Here is a 21,786-nt window from a genome sequence, read left to right on the forward strand (position 1 = left end):
TGGGGAACACTTGTGCTAAGTGATATTAAAATTCCTTAATGAATGTCAGAGTTATGGACCGGACACGAAACAGACCCTGTTCATGCTATGTTAATATTTGACTGCTAAGTGTGACCTTGAACTTTGAGCTAGGGGTCTGAAAGTTGTGCACGACACATCGTCTTATTATGAGGTACATTTGTGCCAAGTAATATTAAAATCCCTTCATAGATGGGAAAGTTATGGACCGGACAGGAAAAAAGCCTTGTTGACCTTTGACCTCCAATTGTGACCTTGACCTTTAAGCTAGGGGTCCAGGTTTTGTGCATGACACGTCGTCTCCTCATGGGGAACATTTGTGCCAAGTAATATTAAAATCTCTTCATGGATGGGAGAGTTATGGACCGGACAGGAAAAAAGCCCTGTTGACCTTTGACCTCCAATTGTGACCTTTACCTTTGAGCTAGGGGTCCGGATTTTGCGCATGACACATCATCTCATCATGGGGAACATTTGTGCCAAGTAATACTAAAATCCCTTCAAGGATGGGAGAGTTGTGGACCGGACAGGAAAAAAGCCCTGTTGACCTTTGACCTCCAATTGTGACCTTGACCTTTGAGCTAGAGGTCCGGGTTTTGCGCATGACACGCCGTCTCATCATGGGGAACATTTGTGCCAAGTAATATTAAAATCCCTTCATGGATGGCAGAGTTATGGACCGGACACGAAATTGCGGACGGACGGACGGATGGACGGACGGACAGACGGAATGACGGAAAAGTGCATTCCTATAGTCCCCGAAACTGGTTTTCAACCAGTAGGGGACTAATAAACTTTTTCTAACACACCTCCCTGGCTATGAATGATATTGTAAGCTCAATAATGCACCATGCTGTTAATGCCTTTATTCATCACAATTACTTCACTTTATAATTAGAAGCAATAACCACAAAGATATTAGTACTTGTAGAAAACTCATGATAGTTAAACCAATCATCTTTGCTACTTTAAAGAAAGCCTATATGAATTATGTGTTAGATATAAAATACAGAACTAAAATTTAATATAAAAAAATTGAAATGTTCTTTTTTCCTTAATAAATGGACTTAAAATATTTATTGGTCACTCTTAAAGCATACTTGCAGTGTATCTATGAAACATTTCTATATAAAACAATCATCAGCCAACCATAAAGGAATTTCTTTTTTTCTAATCACTATTCTACTGATAGAAAAAAAAAATCTGATTTTCATGGTACTAAATCACTAACTACACTGTACTATTCTGTTTGCTGGGACAATACAAAAACTCACGTTTTCAATGCTGTGTTTTCTGCCGCAGACTGTGCACGTTCCTTCACAGATTTTTCAAGGCGTAATGAGAACTCTTCAAGTTGTGTACGTGTATCTTCAAGTTTGGCATCTCGCTCCAACAATTCCGCTGCAAGCTGTTCGGCACGGTCCTCGGACTGAGCGGCCTTCTGTTTCTGAACTCTGGTTACAGGATCGAGGGAATACATTGAGCTTTGGGTTTTACACAATATCTTCATTATGAAAAGTGTTTTTGAGAACTTCCAAAAGAGTTTAATTTTAAACTTTTTGAATAATCAAATACCACATTTAAATATGCATACTAACACATATTGCTTTCCAGCATTAAACAGAGTTAACTTTCTCTTTTCACTATTTTTACATTGTTAAAAAAAAAAAAATTTCAAAATTTAACTCAAAAACCCAGACCTAGATGAACTTTCACTCGAGTTATCTCTTTTTCTTTTTTTAATTGGAGTGAGGAGTTTAAAACCCCCTATTCATAATGATTGAACAGTATGAAATGAATAAGCAAAACCCTTAAAAAGCCAATGCTGAAGTCAGTTCAAAGCTTATTATACTGTCAAGCAGTTACTATATGACAAATGACCATGACCTTTGCAGAAATGAATTTAGTCTGTTTAACACTGTATATCAGTTTTTATGCCAAGTTTCATTTCAAATATTTCAAAATTATGATTTAAAACTAGAAAATGCTTTTGTAAAAAAGCGCATGTCTCCCCCAATGCAAAGTCCTATAGGCAAGAAGTCAATAGGGGTCAGGAGTGAAAGTCAAAGAGACACTGATGGATGCCTGCAATAGGGATCATCTACTTGGCATGTCCAGTCATCCCGCTAAATTTCAACACTCTTGGCCTAGTGGTTCTCAAGTCACTGTTCAGGCTCCTGTGACCTTGACCTTTGATCTAGTGACATCAAAATAAATAGGGGTCATCTACTCTGCATGTCCAATCATCCTATTAAGTTTCAACATTGTAGGTCAAGTGGTTCTCAAGTTATTTCCAAAAAATGATTTTACATGAACAGGCCACTGTGACCTTGACCTTTAATAGACTGACCTCAAAATCAATAGAGGTCATCTACTCTGCATGTTCAATCATCCTATGAAGTTTCAACATTCTGGGTCAAGTGGTTCTCAAGTTATTGATCGGAACTGGTTATCAATGTTCAGGCCCCTGTGACCTTGACCTTTAACAGAGTGACCCCAAAAACAATAGGGGTCATTTACTCTGCATGAAAAATCATCCTATGAAGTTTCAACATTCTGGGTCGAGAGGTTCTCAAGTTATTGATTGGAAATGGTTTTCCATGTTCAGGCCCCTGTGGCCTTGACCTTTAACAGAGTGACCCTAAAATTGTTAGTGGTCATCTACTCTGCATGACCAATCATCCTATGAAGTTTCATCATTCTGGGTCAAGTGGTTCTCAAGTTACTGACCGGAAATGGTTTTCAATGTTCGGGCCCCTGTGACCTTGACCTTTCACAGAGTGACCCCAAAATCATTAGGGGTCATCTACTCTGCATGACCAATCAGCCTATTAAGTTTCAACATTCTGGGTCAAGTGGTTCTCAAGTTATTGACCGGAAATGGTTTTCAATGTTCAGGCCCCTGTGACCTTGACCTTTAATGGAGTGACCCCAAAATCAACAGGGGCCATCTACTTTGCATGTACAATCATCCTATGAAGTTTCAACATTCTGGGTCAAGTGGTTCTCTAGTTATTGATCGGAAATGGTTTTCCATGTTCAGCCCCTGTGACCTTGACCTTTGATGGAGTGACCCCAAAATCAATAGGGGTCAATTACTCTTTATGACCAATCATCCTATGAAGTTTCAACATTCGGGGTCAAGTGGTTCTCAAGTTATTGATCGGAAATGGTTTTCAATGTTCAGGCCCCTGTGACCTTGACCTTTTACGGAGTGACCCCAAAATCAATAGCGGTCATCTACTCTTCATGAACAATCATCCTATGAAGTTTCTACATTCTGGGTCAAGTGGTTCTCTAGTTATTGATCGGAAATGGTTTTCCATGTTCAGCCCCTGTGACCTTGACCTTTGATGGAGTGACCCCAAAATCAATAGGGGTCAATTACTCTTTATGACCAATCATCCTATGAAGTTTCAACATTCGGGGTCAAGTGGTTCTCAAGTTATTGATCGGAAATGGTTTTCAATGTTCAGGCCCCTGTGACCTTGACTTTTGACGGAGTGACCCCAAAAATAATAGGGGTCGTCTACTCCAGCAGCCCTACAACCCTATGAAGTTTGAAGGTTCTAAGTCAAATGGTTCTCCAGTTATTGCTCGGAAATGAAGTGTGACGTACGTACGGACGGACAGGGCAAAAACAATATGTCTCCTGGGGGAGACATAATAATAATGGTGGCATGAAATGCTAGTTACAAGCCACATGGCTCACCACGAAAACCAATGCATGCAATAAGGACACACTAACACACACAAAGAACAATGAAATAAAATCTCCACAGAAATTAAAATATCCAAAAGGTAAGAGAACTCACAGAAGGGCATACTTTTTTTAAATCTTTAAACAGTACCAGCAATTATTATATTTTATGACAAACATCTAAAACAATTTTCCTAATAACTACTGTTGTCTTTTCCAACAAAATTTTACACCCACTTTTAGCTACAACTTTTGTGAATAAACATGTTCACACAGATGTTATAACATTTTTTAAGGTCCATTTCAGCAGTCAGAAACAATTAACTGTAGACTGGGTATTATTCCTGAAGGTTTCATTTTCACTAATTGTCAGAGAAAATGCCTCTAAAAAATTCACAATAATCAGGAATACTAATTTGCATCATGCTCCATGTGAAAATTTCCCAATTTACTATAAAAAATATGTTTGGGAGTCAAAAAGGGGGAAGCTACTTATTTTAATATACTTAGTTTATATTTTGATATCTAAAAAGATAGGAAAAGTTCTATTCTGGTAAGACAGAAACTCTCTGGTAAAATCTCTAAACAAGAGGACCATGATGGTCCTGAATCGCTCACCTCTTCCCACATGACCCAGTTTTGAATATGACGTCGTTTTTTCTATTATTTGACATAGTAACCTAGTTTTTGAGCTCATGTGACCCAGTTTTGAACTTGACCTAGATATTATCAAGATAAAAATTCTGACCCATTTTCATGAAGATCCATTGAAAAATATGGTCTCTAGAGAGGTCACAAGGTTTTTCTATTATTTGACCTATTGACCTAGTTTTCGAAGGTACGTGACCCTGTTTTGAACTTTACCTAGATATCATCAAGGTGAACATTCTCACTAATTTTCATGAAGATCTCATGAAAAATATGGCCTCTAGAGAGTTCACAAGGTTTTTCTAATTTTATTCCTACTGGCCTAGTTTTTGACCGCATGTGACCCAGTTTCAAAACTAACCTAGATATCATCAAGGTGAACATTCAGATCAATTTTCATGAAGATCCATTGAAAAATATGGCCTCTAGAGAGGTCAAAAGATTTTTCTAATTTTAGACCTACTGACCTAGTTTTTGACTGCAGTTGACCCAGTTTCAAACTTGACCTAGATATCATCAAGATGAACATTCAGACCAACTTTCATACAGATCCCATGAAAAGTACGGCCTCTAGAAAGGTCACAAGGTTTTTTATTATCTGACCTACTGACCTAGTTTTTTAAGGCACGTGACCCAGTTTCAAACTTGACCTAGATATCATCAAGGTGAACATTCTGACCAATTTTCATGAAGATCCATTCAAGGGTATGGCCTCTAGAGAGGTCACAAGGTTTTTCTATTTCAAGACCTACTGACCTAGTTTTTGATCGCAGTTGACCCAGTTTCAAACTTGACCTATATAGCATCAAGATAAACATTCAGACCAACTTTCATACAGATCCCATGAAAAATATGGCCTCTAGAGAGGTCAGAACGTTTTTCATTATTTGACCTACTGACCTACTTTTTGATGGCACGTGACCCAATTTCGAACTTGACCTAGATATCATCAAGATGAACATTCAAACCAACTTTCATACAGATCCCATGAAAAATATGGCCTCTAGAGAGGTCACAAGGTTTTTCTATTATTTGACCTACTGACCTAGTTTTTGATGGCACGTGACCCACTTTCCAAACTGACCTAGATATCATCAAGGTGAACATTCTGACCAACTTTCATGAAGATCTCATGAAATATATGGCCTCTAGAGAGGTCACAAGGTTTTTCTATTTTTAGACCTACTGACCTAGTTTTTGACCGCACGTGACCCAGTTTCAAACTTGACCTAGATATCATCAAGATGAACATTCAGACCTACTTTCATACAGATTCCATGAAAAATATGGCCTCTAGAGAGGTCACAAGGTTTATCTATTATTTGACCTACTGACCTAGTTTTTGAAGGCACGTGACCCAGTTTCGAACTTGACCTAGATATCATCAAGGTGAATATTCTGACCAATTTTCATGAAGATCTTGTGAAATATATGGCCTCTAGAGAGGTCACAAGGTTTTTCTATTTTTAGACCTACTGACCTAGTTTTTATCGGCACGTGACCCAGTTTCGAACTTGACCTAGATATCATCAAGGTGAACATTCTGACCAACTTTCATAAAGATCCCATGAAAAATGTGACCTCTAGAGTGGTCACAAGCAAAAGTTTACGGACTGACGCATGCACGCATGCACCGACGGACGGCGGACACCGCGCGATCACAAAAGCTCACCTTGTCACTTTGTGACAGGTGAGCTAAAAATGGGTACATACAATAACCTCTATGAAATGAGTACACACGACTGGACTATTTCTAGTATGAATAAAATAAATCCAAATAATGAAAACTGGAAACAGAAATTCCTCTCTAACTGATACGAGAAACAAGGAAGATTTATGTCAGAAATATATACCTTGTAGCTTTCTTCAGGGCCTCTTTGTCCCTCTCAGCTCTGTCCTTTGCGTTAGCAACGAGGTCCCGCAGGTGGTCTATCTCTATCTTATTCTGTGCATTGTCACTTTCTAATGTCTGTACAAAATGAAAACAGTGCCATTCCTTTTGTTAAATCTTTAATGTAAAATATCATCGATATCGTATTAAGTTCCATATGAGCCATTTTTTGAGGAAAATTTGTCTACTGAAGCTTTTGAATTGAAATTTAAATGAAACTCACGGACAACATTTATTTGAATTTCCTTTTAATAAAATTGTATGTACTTTTCATAAAATATTGTACTTAGTGCTAGATCTGTGTAGCAAGTTTTTAAAAAACATCATTTGAAGGGTTAACTTAATGTTTCAAATCTAACACAAGTGTTTTGTAAGAAAAAGAAAATGTCTTTCAACTGAAAAGCACTGGTATAAATACAGTGTTCTTTTACCTATTATGCAGTTGATACTGTGAAATCATTTGATTTCGTGGGCACGAAATTTCGTGGTTTTGGTCAAAATGGCAATTTCGTGGGGATATGAATTCGTGGATTTCAACTTTTGAACATAAAATGAACAGAAATTTTACATGTTCGTTGGGATTAAATTTCGTGGATTGACTCAACCATGAAATCCACGAAAATTAGTCCTCCACGAATATTAATGATTTCACAGTATACAAAAAGTTTATGCATATTTTTTTTCAAATAAACCGGGTAACCCTTGAGTTATATCATGCTTCACAAGTGACATATGTGTCATGGTGTGTGACACACTGTGTATAAAACAAGCGGGCCAAGATGGCCCTTGATCACTCACCCGAGTTTAAGACCTCAAACCGGTATAAGAAGAAACAGTTCTGCCAAATTGTTTTAATCTCATTTGATATGGACCTGCAGATTTTCCACAGAGCTATATACGGAAAAACAGACTTGAGCTTGACGTCCAAGACCTTTCCTTTTTAACAAATCAAGATGGCTGCCATAACTTTAGTAGAGGTTCAGACAAGGAATATTATGGTGAATGTATTTCAATATTGGATCAACAGTTTCAGAGGACTAGAGGAGATGTTGTTTGGAGGTTTTTTCTATTTTTAGCTCTGACAGCCATGTTTCTTGACAAATCGAAATAATTTTAACAATCTTGCTACATTTCATCAAAAAAGGAAAATTTGTGCAGAACAATTTCAAAATCTGGAAAACAGGGCCTTAAGTTTCTGAAAAGTGCAACCTAGCAGGAAATCTTTAAGAAAACTTTTGGTAGAGGATCACCTAAATAAGATCCATGTTAAGTTTTCATCAACTTCCACCAAACTGTTTCAGAGTACATTTTCTTTGACGGCCACCAGATATGTACAAACACAAGACATTGACTGGTCACAATAGCTCACCCAGACCACTCTGATCTCAGGTGAGCTAAAAAATTAGGAAAACTCCATAATGCCGAATCTGAAATGTGCTCCATGTGTGGGAATCTGTGATATTTTAGAAGGCTGTATCCTCACTGACTTTAAGCACAGCATAAAACATCAGCTTTTTTGAGAGGTGATAAATTTTACTTGTATTTGATATAAAACTGTGAAAATACTTCATTTCTGGGATAATCATAAATACCCATTCTGAGGAGCATTGTGTTGGTGCATCATGGTAGCGCTAGTGTAAAATTACAAAATTGTTTACTACCATTTACTTAAAACTACATCGATAAAATAAAACTGACTTAAAAATTGTGTTTTGACAAAACATCCCGATGTAAACGTACTGTCATTTAATTTCTTTCAGTCGCCCTTTTCAGTAAAAATCTGTGTTTAACACACATGTACCCCAACCTCTTTCCCGAGCTGGCCAGGGAATGATATTTACCATGTAACTTTGACCTTTGACCTTATGACCTAAAACAACTGGGGGTCATCTACTGACTATAGGCAATCATCCTAATGAAGTTTGGTGTCCATAGACCAAACAGTTCTTCAATAACTTATTAAAATCTATTTCAAATTTCAAGATCACATTGACCTTGACCCTTGCTTGCAGTACAGACCCCTAAAAAAGGTAGTGGACATCTCCTGACCACAGGCATCATCATTGAACTGTGTGTCATGAACACAGGTCCCTAATAGCCAAGTATGATCATATTTGACAATGCAGTCTAAGTAAACTTTCATAACCATGTTTGCTAGAGTTAATATTAAGGAATAAACTAGTATTGTTTTTGGGAGGGTGTGGCAGAGTAAAGGAAGGAAAGAGTAAATCCCATATAAATCCCTGGCCAAAATTTCACGAAAATACTCAAGTTTGATAAGTACATTAATTTGCTTAAGTTTTTGGTTCCCTTAAGCAAATTAATGGACTTAAATCAATTAACAAACCTAAGTATTTTCGTGAAATTGGGGCCTGTTGCACAACTTCATATGCTGAATAACATTTACATGTATTTAAGCTTCATGACTCTGCAAGTCGTAACTCTGCACTTGCTGAATAATATAGCCCCTCTTCTTTGAAGAAAAACATAAAACTAAAAGATTTATAATATTCATTACATAAATTTGGCTACTTATACACACAGAAGCTAACAAGACCTAACCAAATTCATGTTACACGCTGCAATATGACTAAGTTAGTAGCAAAACGTCAGTCATTTTCTGTAGATTGGATAATTTTCCAGTCTTGATAATTTTTAGTCATTTTTATTTTGTGATTGGATATGCAACATATATTTCTGCATTAAAAATTCAAGCTTCTTAGTGTCTGGGGATAATGCTGCATCAAATTCCTGACTTTTTTTAAAAAAACTGCATGTTGCATTGTTCCGTTGATATAAATTTGCAAAAATAAAACCATAGCCAAAATTATCAAATCTACAGTACACATTTTGCCCATATTTTCTACACTACATAAACACATATTTCAATAAATACAGATTACTAAGCTATCTATTTTTTGCCAGCTAATAAATTGCATGTGAACAAACTTTTGCTATATTCTTTAAAAAAAAATAGAAGGTTGAGCAGTAAGTGGGTGGGGTAATGTTTGGATCACAGAAATACCTACCCTGACTTGAACTGCCATTCTGTTACAGTCAGCTTCTTTCATACGTAGTTCTTTCTGTAAATGACCCCTTGTGGACTCTAGGGAGCTCTGTAACTTTGTCAGGGCCAAATTTTCTTCCTATATTTGTAATAATATAATAAATGATATCATAAATGAAGATGTACTTTTGTCTAATTTCATTCCACCTGAAGACTTATTTATTTCTGGTGGAAAATTATTCTTTTCTGTTTACCAGTATAAGATTGTAAGACAATTTGTAAAACTAGAGCTATCACTAAAAGTGATTAATACACCTGAATACTGCACTGTAAAGGGAAAGAACACATTTTGTACAAAAACTGGGGTCCCCTAATAAAAATAAGCCAATAACTTGCTCCATAACCTTTTAGAAATGGACTGACTGACCAACCATCCAACCAACTGAAAGATGACTCCTATATACCCCCTCCCCCTAAACTTTATTTACAGGGGTATAATAAGAAAATAACTGACATGACCATGTAAGATGGTTTTTAAAATTGAAATTAATTTACCTTAAGAGATATTATCCCTTGCAATTAAGTAAGTTATTCTCCAAATAAAATTCTATCTCTACTAACTCCTAACTCCTTTACAAAATAAACAAGCTATGATAAATTTCAATTCTGCCATCTCAGGTGAATAAAATCAGACATTACATCATTGGTGACATCATCATTACTACTAGCCAATCACAGCACAGGATTACATTTTAAACTGAACGAATAGTACCTTTAAACAGTAGTTGCTTTCTGACCTTGGGAATTGCTGCAATTGAACTTTACTTTGATAAATAAATTTCAATTAATTTTCACTTATATATTATAAAATAATTTATATAAACAAAAACACTTCTATAGACTGCATGGAAAGATACAAATCAAGAAATTTCAAATGACAACCGTAAGTACACACAATACAGTGACTGAATAAAGAAATGAGAATAGTGTTGTTGCAAATTCCCTGATATTAATGTGTTGCAGGCAATTCTGAACATTTCAATTCTCTAAATAATGGAAAATGCACTCAAACTTAGATGACCTAAGTGCAAATGACAAGAAATGTTTGTACATGTAACTTGACAGTAATAGTGATTTCCAACAATGGATAGACTGAAAAAGGTGAAAGAATATGTAAAGAAAAAAAACTATTTCACACAAAAGAAACTTCCATATAAAATGTGATAGGGGTATTATACAAAATATTACTGGAGTCAACCTCCTTTTCAACCATTTAAGTATCTTTAAATATAACAACAACTGATTGTCATCATGAAAATCCATCCAGATTTGTATGGGAAAAAAAGTGCAATGAGATACTGTTCTGAAACAGAAAAGGCACAGGTCTTAGAAAGTGAAACATATTTTCATACGATAATTTATTCATCTAAATTCTTTATTTGGCTCTACATTCAGAATGAATTACTGGGAAATCTAACTTTCGTGGGTAAGATAATTTCTGTGGATTTTGTGGTTGTTAATCCTCAAAATCAAATTTATATGAATAAAATTGCCAATCATTTTCTATTTTTCAAAATTTGAAATCTACATCCCTACAAAAAACCTTTTAGCCTACAAAATTAAATGATTTAATAGACTGAACTACCTCAACAACCATAACAAATTAAAGTAAGCTTCAAAATGAAAAGGCCATAGAAATAAATTATATTTCTTCTCACAAGACTATCTGTGTTTTTGGCACAGACTCATTAAAATTATTTTGACTCTTACTCTTATTTCATATACTGACTTAAAAATCTGCTAGTTTATACTGCAAACAGGAAAACCATACACCAAAACCCAGTAAGCGAATGAATAAAGCTTCTATAAGGCAGATGGTATGATATCATTCAAGCAAAACGTAACATCATTAAATTCTTACCCGATTGGATTCTATCTGCACCCGAAGTTCTGCAATCATTCGATCTCTATCAAGCAGTTCAGACCGCAGTCGCTGTAAATATATAAATATATTATCAAATCCCGTCTAATAACATAACTCAATTTTTTCATAAACTTAAAGTGATCACAATCATTTCAAACCTGTCTTCAAATAAAATATTTATTTTAGTTTTAGGTTGTATAAGCTTTACTGCCAACATGTAAAGATTTGAATTTTTTTCATTATGAGATTCTATTTAGACAGTGTTTGCCGTGCTCAACAAGGGGACGATCAATATCAGCATGCCCAACATGTCACACTGTTTAAAGCATCTTCACGCAGCTAAAAGCTGAACTAGGTAAGTGGTTGTTGTCTGGGTGTTGAAATTTTTTAACAGATGAAGAAGGTAGACACAAGGTGTCCCTTTATGAATCATTTCTGGCAGACAGGGAACTGGGTTGAAACACTAACCTTTTAAAAAGCTTGCAAATAACACATTTCCAATAATTTAAAATATGTAAATTGATACACTTTGCACATTTTTGCCCACCACCAAAATTGGACTATATTTACAAAACATAAAAAAAGTGGAATATACAATTTTGGCCAGCACCGACACCTGACAATTTACATGACACATAAAACAATATAATATAATCCAACACCAACACTGGAAAATTTTTACAATACTTAAAATGACGGACAAACATTTTTTCTCTTGCATAAACACTGAATGATATTGCTACATAAATTGATGCAGTACATGTTTTTACCCAACACCATCACCCACAAATATTTACAACATTATAAAGATGTGGTACAAAATTTTGCTTTATACCAACATCTGACAATTTTTACGACAGGTGCATACAACAAAAGACCGCTATGGCAGTGAAATAATCAATTAACACGTGTACTTTGAAATCATTGAAATTCATGAAGATACAGTTATGAAAAAATCTCCCTAAGCTGCTGCATATGAGAATCTGTTCACTGCAATTTGATTATTACGGAATCCTGTTTGTGCCACTTTAATTCTCGCCTCACCAACACGCGACAACGCAATTAAAACCTTGCGAGGTTTGTTAAATCTGGCATGTATATATCTTTTGGGACAAGGCAACAATGCAATAATTATTGCATTGTCGAGTGTTGGTGAGGCGAGAATTAAAGTGGCACAAACAGGATTCCACAGATTATGCTTATTTTCATAAAAAAGAGTCCCCTTCAAACAAAAGTGATATCACAGAAAGCATGATCTCAATACAACAACAAAGTGACAAGAGACAATTATCAGTGAAATGCATAAAAGGTTATAATCTACCATGATATAAATACATGCTGATAAATTAAACAGGCCTCACCAAATACCAGATCTATTTTGAAGTTTCAACAAAGAATGAATTGACGACCAAACATTATAAATCATAAATATATACTAGACAAATTACATATTATTCTGAAATGGACATTTTCTCTTATATAACTTAACTGTCTATGAAACATCACAAAAAGTGAAATAGGGACAAACTGCAAACTGACTTCGGTTTCCATTCCGTTGCTTATAAAGGGCAATGACAAACATGTATTTCACACAAAAAGCTATGACAGTGTTTTTTTCAAAAGTGCTTACGCAAGGGACACCTTTTGTGCTGAACACATACCTTTATTCTCTGTCAAAAACATGTAAGTGTTAATTGTAGCATACAGTAAGTTATGATTCTTTCTACAATATCATCTTTTTCAAACAGAAATATGACCATGAACAAAACCATGACTGTACAGTCAATCCTGAGCTGAAAACCACCTCTAAGCAGAGACTACCTGACTCTAATTATAACTAGTTTTGTTTCCTATTTTAACATTTAAAGTGTATTTTAACCTGTGAACGAAGACAATTTCCTACCAATAAAGATAACTTTCTGTCTCTACCAAGGGTGGTCTTTAAAAACAGGTTTGAGAGTGTATACACATCAAAATAAATGTTGTGTACATTTTGACAAAAACAGAAAATATAGGAAAATCAGGTAACCTTGGTAACTTAACAGCAGAAAGGTCAGTATGCCAAAACAATTTTTGTAATAATTTCAAAAACATTTTTTTTTAAATAAAGTGTACTAACCTCATTTGAGATATCAGTATCTGCAAGCTTCTTTATGAGTATATCCCGCTGCTCACTTAGTCTGAGTGCCGCAGCCTCTTGTTTGTGCTGTTCCCGTAGAAAGCGTCTCAATGTGCGATTTGTTGCTTCAAAATCAGCTAGTTTCTCTAGAAGCAGGTCTTTAGTTTTAGCCAACCTAGCACTGTCGCCCTGAGATATTCTTGTATCCTAAACAATGGACAAACATGTCACTAATGTGCTGTGTTCTTTTCTCCCAGTTTATAACATGTCTAAGACAAAATTCAAATACATTTCAAGGACTTCTCAAGTCTTACTTTTGCTTTTTCAAGGACTAGTCTACTCAAAACAACACCCTGAAAACTTAGTCACAGAACCATTTATCAACTAGAGATGCTTTTGAGAAAAGCGCATGTCTCCCACAACTGCCTAATCATCTTAATAGTAAGTCAATCTTTATATACCGTTTACTTAATCCACATGTGCATGTGCTTTCTTGACACCAAAAAGACGCCTATACTACTAGTATATAGGTGCCGGTTTGGGGGCAATACTGTGCAAGAAATCTGAGTGTTTTTGGTAATTCAAGGGCCATAATTCCGACGTGCCTAGGCCGATTTGGCTAGTTATCGAACGTGGCCGAGCACTTATTGGCAGACACAGTTTGTTGAAGTTTGGTGAAGATTGGATGAGAAATGTTCGACTTAGAGTGCGGACAAGCTTTGTGACAGACAGACAGACAGACACACATACACACGCACACAGACTGGAGTAAATCAATATGTCTCCCACACCACTGTGTGGTGGGAGACATAATTATTTACAAAATGGTGTTATAGTTGAAATTGTGTATACTGTGACCACTCCTGGTGTATACCTGATTGTTATATGACCAGATATCAGTAATGACTTTCAAACTATCTTCATTTTTTAAAAAAATAATTCATTCTTTTTTTCAAAGTAAACTGCTGACCTTTTGGGTGAAATTCAAGCAGGTGTTTTTTTTTCCTTTAAAATTAAATATTTGTTTATTTTTGTAGTTGCCAGTCAATTTCAAGGGTAAACCCTGTATAACAGCACCTTCTCAATGCCTTGAACAAAACCTAAATGTGCGTATCTGCTAACTGCTTTGTTATAAACATGATACTGCAGAAACGATAACACTGAATCAAAACAGTATAATGTACTGTCGTGTTCTAAGAAACTAAAGTCAGAATGGATACTTTCAATATAGAAATAAATAACTTTCTCTCTCAGTGACAACTGCAATTTACCTGTCTGAATTTTCTAACAAGATCTCGGAGCTGTGAGGCTTGTTTGGCAGCTGACTGTCCGTCCATCTCAACCTCGATCAATTTCTTCATCAACTTCTCACGTTCACGATTCAACAAATCAGCCTCTGCCCTGTGAAACAAGTAATATAGTTATAATAAGTTCTAAAGTCTGAAAAGAACTTTTTTGTTGAGTTTAATGTCACACTGACACATTTATAGGTCTCAAGGAGATTTTTCAGCTTTCGATGGTGAAGGAAGACCACAGGTACCCTTCCATGGATTATTTCAGGCATGGGTGGCCAACTGGGTAGTAATGCTGACCTTCCCTAAGCCAGCTGGATGACTTCCTCGCATAAAAGAATTCTACACCCCTAAGCAAGGCTTCAAACAAACAACAGTGAGGGACAAGTGATTCAATGCCAGTGACTTTGACACCAAGTCAGTGAGACCACTCGAAAAAATTAAGTAAGCTGCTTATACAACACACTCAGTACACAAAAACTCAAGGTTTTGGCCATTTCAAGCATTTCATGGGGATACAAATTTGTGGATTAAAACATTTAACATGAAATGGATGGGAACTTTACTTGTTCATTGGTATTTAATCTCTTGGATTGACTCAACCATGAAATCCATGAAATTTGTCCCAAACAAAATGCAATATTAATGATTTCACATTCTAACATGGATAGATTTGACTGCCATTTACAAAGAAGAAAGTCAAGCTCTGTTTATTTTGCAACAAACAACAGTTGAGGGGCACTCAGGCTAACCCGGTCATGGTTCAATTCTTGCACAGCTGATTCTCAACCGTGATAAATCAAGACAACAATCCACTTGCAAAGTATTTATTAAGTAATGAGAAACAATTTACCTAACAGTTTCAGCCTCATCTCTAAGAATCCCCATACTCTGTTTGAGTAGCCTGTTTTCACGTGAACTCTGCGTCAACTCATCCTTGTAGTCCTCAAGCTCACGTTCCTGCTCCTCAAGGATACGTCGTGATGTGTTCAATTCATCTTCTTGACGTTCATTTTCACGTAAAGTCCGCTGCAGCTCAACCTGAAAGATAATGATAATCAATATTGGTGTAAAAACAGACCAAAATTTTGTCATTACATTTTAATAAAACGATGAACTTTACATTTACATATCGTTTGTAAACACAACTCAATTTTGCGACTTTGATACCAATGTGTCTAATTCTTTAAAAAACAAAAAAACAGTTGATACTTAGTGCCAAGAAGTGCCTTTGAAACCTAAGGTCTTATGTTCTGTAACTTACTCTGGTATACATGTTTTAAAGCTTAAACTTGCATGCAAAAATTTCTCTTACATGTCAGAAAAAAAACTACATCTGAATTTAACTGCTACTAAATATATCTTGCTAAAGCTTTTTAAAATTATAATTCTGAAATACAGCTTTTCGAAAGACAACAAGAGCTGTCTCCATAGGATGACACATGCCCCCGATGGCACTTTGAATGAATAGTTATGGCCGATGTTAGAGTTTAGGACCTTTGACCTACGGACCTGGGTCTTGCGCACGACACGTCGTCTTACTGTGCCACACATTCATGCGTAGTTATTTTAAAATCCATGCATGAATGACAAAGATATGGACCGGACATGCCCATCATTGCACTATCATGAAATATGACCTTTAACGTCTAAGTGTGACCTTGACTCTTAAGCTACGGACCTGGGTCTTGCGCGCAACACGTCGTCTTACTGTGGTACACATTCATGCCCAATAATTTTAAAATCCATGCATGAATGACAAAGATATGGACCCGACATGCCCATCAATGCACTATCAAGAAAAATATGACCTTTAACGTCTAAGTGTGACCTTGACCTTTAAGCTACAGACCTGGGTCTTGCGCGCAACACGTCGTCTTACTGTGGTACACATTCATGCCCAGTAATTTTAAAATCCATGCATGAATGACAAAGATATGGATCGACACGTCCATCAATGCACTATCATGAAAAATGACCTTTAACGTCTAAGTGTGACACTGACCTTTGAGCTACGGATCTGGGTCTTGCGCGCGACACATCATCTTACTGTGGTACACATTCATACCAAGTTATTTGAAAATCCATCCATGGATGACAAAGATATGGACCAGACACGAAAATTGCGGACAGACGGTTCAAAAACTATATGCCTCCCTTCGGGGGCATAAAAATTCAAATTAATCTTAATATGGGCATTAGTGGGTATCAAACTTGTGACAATATCAATTCAGAATAGTAAGTAACTAGTTCAAGTTGCTAAGTTTCAAATGTATTTCTATTTTAGTTAAAAACTGGGTAGTTCCCTCCTGAAATCAGCTAAGGAAACATGCATACCCTGTATAAACCTTAATCTTGAATGTGTAATTTGGAAAAAAGTGTTCTAAGTATTGAAATTTCATACATATGTAAAACACATTCATGCCTATAATATACTAGAAGTTAATTTGATATCGCAAAACCAACTAAACATTTATCTAACAAGAATCTTCTGCTATATAATAAATTATAATTATGTATTAACTCCAGGTATCTCTACATTGAAGACTAGGGTTAAAGTTAATATTTCTGCCAGGCCCCTAGACAGTGAGGGTTAGTACTTTAACCATTTAAGACAGTTAAAAGTCTTCCAATTCACCAAGAATAAAACATATTTTCCCAGAGTTTAACATAACTTTAGCATCGTATTTTCTAGCTTGTCATCTACAAAGGCAGAGAAAGGTTAGTAAAGAATATTTTTCTAGCACAAGCAAAGAGCAAGCATGGTGAAAATAAAGTGCATTATGTGTTGGTGATGTGAAGCGAATACAATTTGTATGCATTGTACAGTTTCAGCTACGGTGCATATCATATCTCATACATGCTGAAGGGAGGTAATCCAGTTTATAAATCAGTCAAACCCAAAGAACTTGAAATAGTCACAAAAGTATACAGCTTCAAGTTTCAACGTTCACCTAAATACTTTCTAAATCACATGGCAAAGCACAACTATAATAAATTAATGGTGTTAGAATTTCTTTATTCATTAATGCTACATGTTGTCTAGCACTTCAGGTCTGACTGAGTTATGCAATGGACATTCACAATAACAGACAATTACCAAAGCATCGGTTGAGAACAGAGACTGACAGCCGATTAAAATTTTTTGAAGATAAACCTTTACACAATCTACGATTACACACCATATTTGTTATATTTAACATATTGTGTACCTCATTTTTGAGGGTTCCCACTTCACTCATAAGATTTTCAATTTTATTTTCATAAATGCGCATCTCATTATGAACACGATCTTCCTCATCTGTGCTAAGGTCCTCCATACGTAGAGCATCTCGTGGGGTGTGGATCTCGAGTCTGTGGGTGGGGCCCTGTATGGGATAACATTCATTGTCTTGATTTTCCAAGGATATTGTGTAGAAAACGGTATAAGACACAAAAATTAAACTGAACAAGCTACAAAAACCCCCAAAAATACCAAAAGGAATTGATGGAAGTAATTTCATATCTATATATTACAAAATAACAACAGTTCATACATTACATGTACGTAATAAATGATAAAACTCTAACTGTAAATATACTAAAACAATACTGGTACATTTTACTGCCATTATTAAAAATACCATATCCTTTTGGCTACAGTGTCTACCCACATACCAAACAATAGATTGCCATAATATACCTAGGTGTAAAAAAAATGTTTATTTCCAGTATCCCGAACTAGCCTACATTTTTGGCCCGACCCTAAATGTTTTTATGGCCTTGGTGAATAATTTTTTCCATCTTTTTAACAAAAAGTTGCAAAATTGCACTTTTTATGCTATAAACATGGTCAGTGATGTTAGAAATCAACTTACAGATGCTCTAAAGGCATAACTCACTTATTTGTATTCATTTTTTGACACACACAAAAAAAAAAATAAAAAATCAAAAAAAATCACCAACCTACCTACCCTAATTTTTTGGAGCATGTTACTAGAAATAAACATTTTTTTAGGCCCTATACCCGGTATCTTATCTGCTGGCATTAACAAGAATTTTGGGAAGAAATATTTTATCATTGCATTTAGATCAAACCAAAACAGATATATACAGAAGTATTCACCACTTGGTTTAGGCCTGCCCTCCAGTAAAAATTATAGTGCAAATAATATACAATGGAAGCAAATAAATGCAAGATATATTTATGCTTGCAAAAATATAATTCATGCAAAATAAAACATTAACAATGCTCAAAAATTAACATGAACAAAAGTATAAGTAACCATGACTCAAGCTAGATGAATCTCATTCACTGTGAAATCATTACATTTTGCATCCAAATATTTTCAGTGACTTTCAGGTTAACTAATTTCATTCACGAAAATTTTCCATTTATCTTACCTTTTGAATTTTAATAAAAAATTTCATGTCCCAGCAAAATAACTGAGGTTGGTGATTTTCTGATTTTACACCAACGATATTTGAGCCGTGCCATGAGAAAACCAACATAGTGGCTTTGCGACCAGCATGGATCCAGACCAGCCTGCGCATCCGCGCAGTCTGGTCAGGATACATGCTGTTCGCTTTCAAACCCTATTGCAATTAGAGAAACCATTAGCGAACAGCATGGATCCTGACCAGACTGCGCGGATGCGCAGGCTGGTCTGGATCCATGCTGGTCGCAAACCCATTATGTTGGTTTTCTCATGGCGCGGCTCATTTAATGATTTCATAGTAGCTGTATATCATTTAAAATAACTATAAAACCAACAAACAAAACTAGCAATATATCAAGTGCTTGTTTCCTTAAATCTAAAACTGCATATCTCCTGATAAAGCCATCATTAAGGTCTCATTTTTCAAAATTTAGAAAATGTGTGCATTAGTGAGCAATTCTAACTGAAAGAAATTTTAAAATGATTCTGCATCTTTAAGGAAGTTTTTGTCTTAAAAACACTCTTTTAATAATAAAGAAATATACACAGTGTTCATCTGGAGGTATGTCCATCTAATAATTTGTAAGGAAAAATTATGAATAACCTATATCTCGGTATTAAAAAAATATTAACACGAGCTGTCACTATTAGTGACAAATGCCTCCGAAGAGTGCCCATGAATGCTACAGTTGTCTGCGCAAAATATGCCAGAATAGTTTAGGTATGAATAATTTTGTGACCTTGACATTGATCTGTGAGACCTGGGTCACAAGCGCGACACACATTCTCAATATGGTTAACATTCATGTCAAATTACTTTCAAATCCCTTGATAAATGGTAGAGTTATGGACCAGATAAGAGACAGACTATGTTAACCTTTGACTTCTAAGTGTGACCGCAACCTTGGAGCTAAGGGTCTGGGTCTAGTGCATAACAAGTCATCTCATTATAGGGAACATTTATGCCAAGTAATTCCAAAATCCCTTAATGAAATGGCAGAGTTATGAACCGGACACGAAATAGACCCTGTTAGCCTTATGAACCGGACACAAAACAGACTCTGTTAACCTTTATCCTCTGTGTGACCTTGACCTTGGAGCTAGGGGTCTGGGTCTTGTGCAAGACATGTCGCCTCATTATGGTGAACATTTATGCAAAGTTATTTCAAAATCCCTTTTTGGAGAGCTGAGTTACAGTCAGGACAAGAATTAACATGGACACACGCACGCTAGCCACACTCAGCGACAGACAGTGCGATTTTAACATGCCCACCTTTGGGGGCATAAAAACAAATTACAAATGGCTTGAACAGGGTCTGGCAATCGTATTTAAACATTTAGATATAATTCTGAAAATGAAAACAAGCCAATTCAAATCTATACTGTGTTCCTAATGATGGGGCACTATTGTGTAATCCAGCATCGCTATGCAAAAGCCATAGGGGTTTTGCCACCTGCAAGGAACTAGATGAGTGCTGTTTGTTTAACCCCCAGCCACCCACTCCACAATTCCATACTGTTTGTTTATCCCCCACTTCCATAATGTTTATTTATCAATTTCAGCCCTTGTATGCAACTGACAAGAGAACAGTAAGGATCCAGATCAGACAACATGGATCCATACTGGCCACATACCCTTCATGTTTGTGCAGTTTGTTATACTTGTACCTAAGCTTTATGTATATGACCCCAGAAATGAAATTCCTACCACCTCTCCATTTGACAGAAAAACAAGAGCTGTCACAGGAGACAGCGCACTCGACTATTTCGATGCTGGATAGTGAAACTGGGCACATCTGCGGAAACTGGAGCTGTAACTGGAGTGGTTAATGACTCCAATGGTAAATGAAAATATTGCACAGTAGCTAGGAGTCTGTGTCAAAAATATTAAGTAATAAGAAAGGTAAAGTGTATCAAAATATTATATAAGTATATTCAAAGCAAAAAGGGGGCATAATTCATTAAATATTGGTGCAAGAGTTATGCATCTTGTGTCATATGACGTGGGTGATGATGTGTAACAACTAGTTTAAGGTTGAATCAAATGCATTTCACAATAACTGAGATATAGTGAAAATGTATCAAATTTAACATTAATTTCTAAGTAAAAAGGGGGAATAATACAAGAAAAATTTGTGCCCAAGTTATGCATCTTGTGTCATATGGTGTGGGTGATGATGTTGAACAACTATTTTACGTTTGAATCAAATCCATTCAGTAATAACAGAGATAGAGTGAAAGTGCATCAAAACTTTAACCTGAAAATCTAAGTGAAAAGGGGGGATAAATCATGAAAAATTGGTGCCAGAGTTATCGCCATTATGATAGATGATGTGGGTGATGATGAGGAATAACTATTTTAAGTGTGAATCAAATCCATCAAGTACTTACAGAGATAAGTAGAAAAAAAAGTGTTATAAAACTTTAACCAAGGTGGGGACTTGGAAAGATTCGCCGACGCCAGTTCAAGTAGGATAGCTCTCCTTATACTTTGTATAGTCGGGCTAAAAAAGCACATACTTTGTGCCTAAGAAATTAAATAATTTCCTTGTATAAAGAAGGAAAAGCATTCTGAATGAATATAATTTAATAAGAAATCCTAACTTAATATCTTGTTTCTTGGTATTTTGGACAGTTGCACGGCATATTAAAAATTACAGGGTTGGTGCCATTTAGGAATATTTTCAGTTTTCAATAAATCATCAGCTCTGTGCAAAAAGTGGATAAGTACTTCCTTATATCTATTTGCAGTTATTGACTTTTTGCACT

General features: G+C 35.8%; 1 protein-coding gene across 13 annotated transcripts in view; it reads right to left on the reverse strand.

Moving 5' to 3' along the window:
• LOC123553823 (outer dense fiber protein 2-like) overlaps positions 1-21,786 on the reverse strand; it is a 48,686-nt gene that overhangs the window by 19,481 nt on the left and 7,419 nt on the right. For 7 of the 13 annotated variants that reach the window (XM_045343613.2, XM_045343538.2, XM_053525223.1 and 4 more), the window contains 8 exons: positions 17,812-17,967; positions 15,453-15,640; positions 14,579-14,708; positions 13,308-13,514; positions 11,186-11,257; positions 9,287-9,403; positions 6,220-6,335; positions 1,293-1,472 (listed from right to left, as the gene is read on the reverse strand). In XM_045343613.2, coding sequence (XP_045199548.2) covers positions 1,293-1,472; positions 6,220-6,335; positions 9,287-9,403; positions 11,186-11,257; positions 13,308-13,514; positions 14,579-14,708; positions 15,453-15,640; positions 17,812-17,967 — 1,166 coding nt within the window. The remainder of the gene's footprint in view (positions 1-1,292; positions 1,473-6,219; positions 6,336-9,286; positions 9,404-11,185; positions 11,258-13,307; positions 13,515-14,578; positions 14,709-15,452; positions 15,641-17,811; positions 17,968-21,786) is intronic. The other 6 variants (XM_053525231.1, XM_053525227.1, XM_053525230.1 and 3 more) reach the window with 4 other exon arrangements.

Source organism: Mercenaria mercenaria, chromosome 15 (assembly GCF_021730395.1).
Source record: "Mercenaria mercenaria strain notata chromosome 15, MADL_Memer_1, whole genome shotgun sequence".
Classification (NCBI taxonomy): Eukaryota; Metazoa; Mollusca; class Bivalvia; order Venerida; family Veneridae; genus Mercenaria; species Mercenaria mercenaria.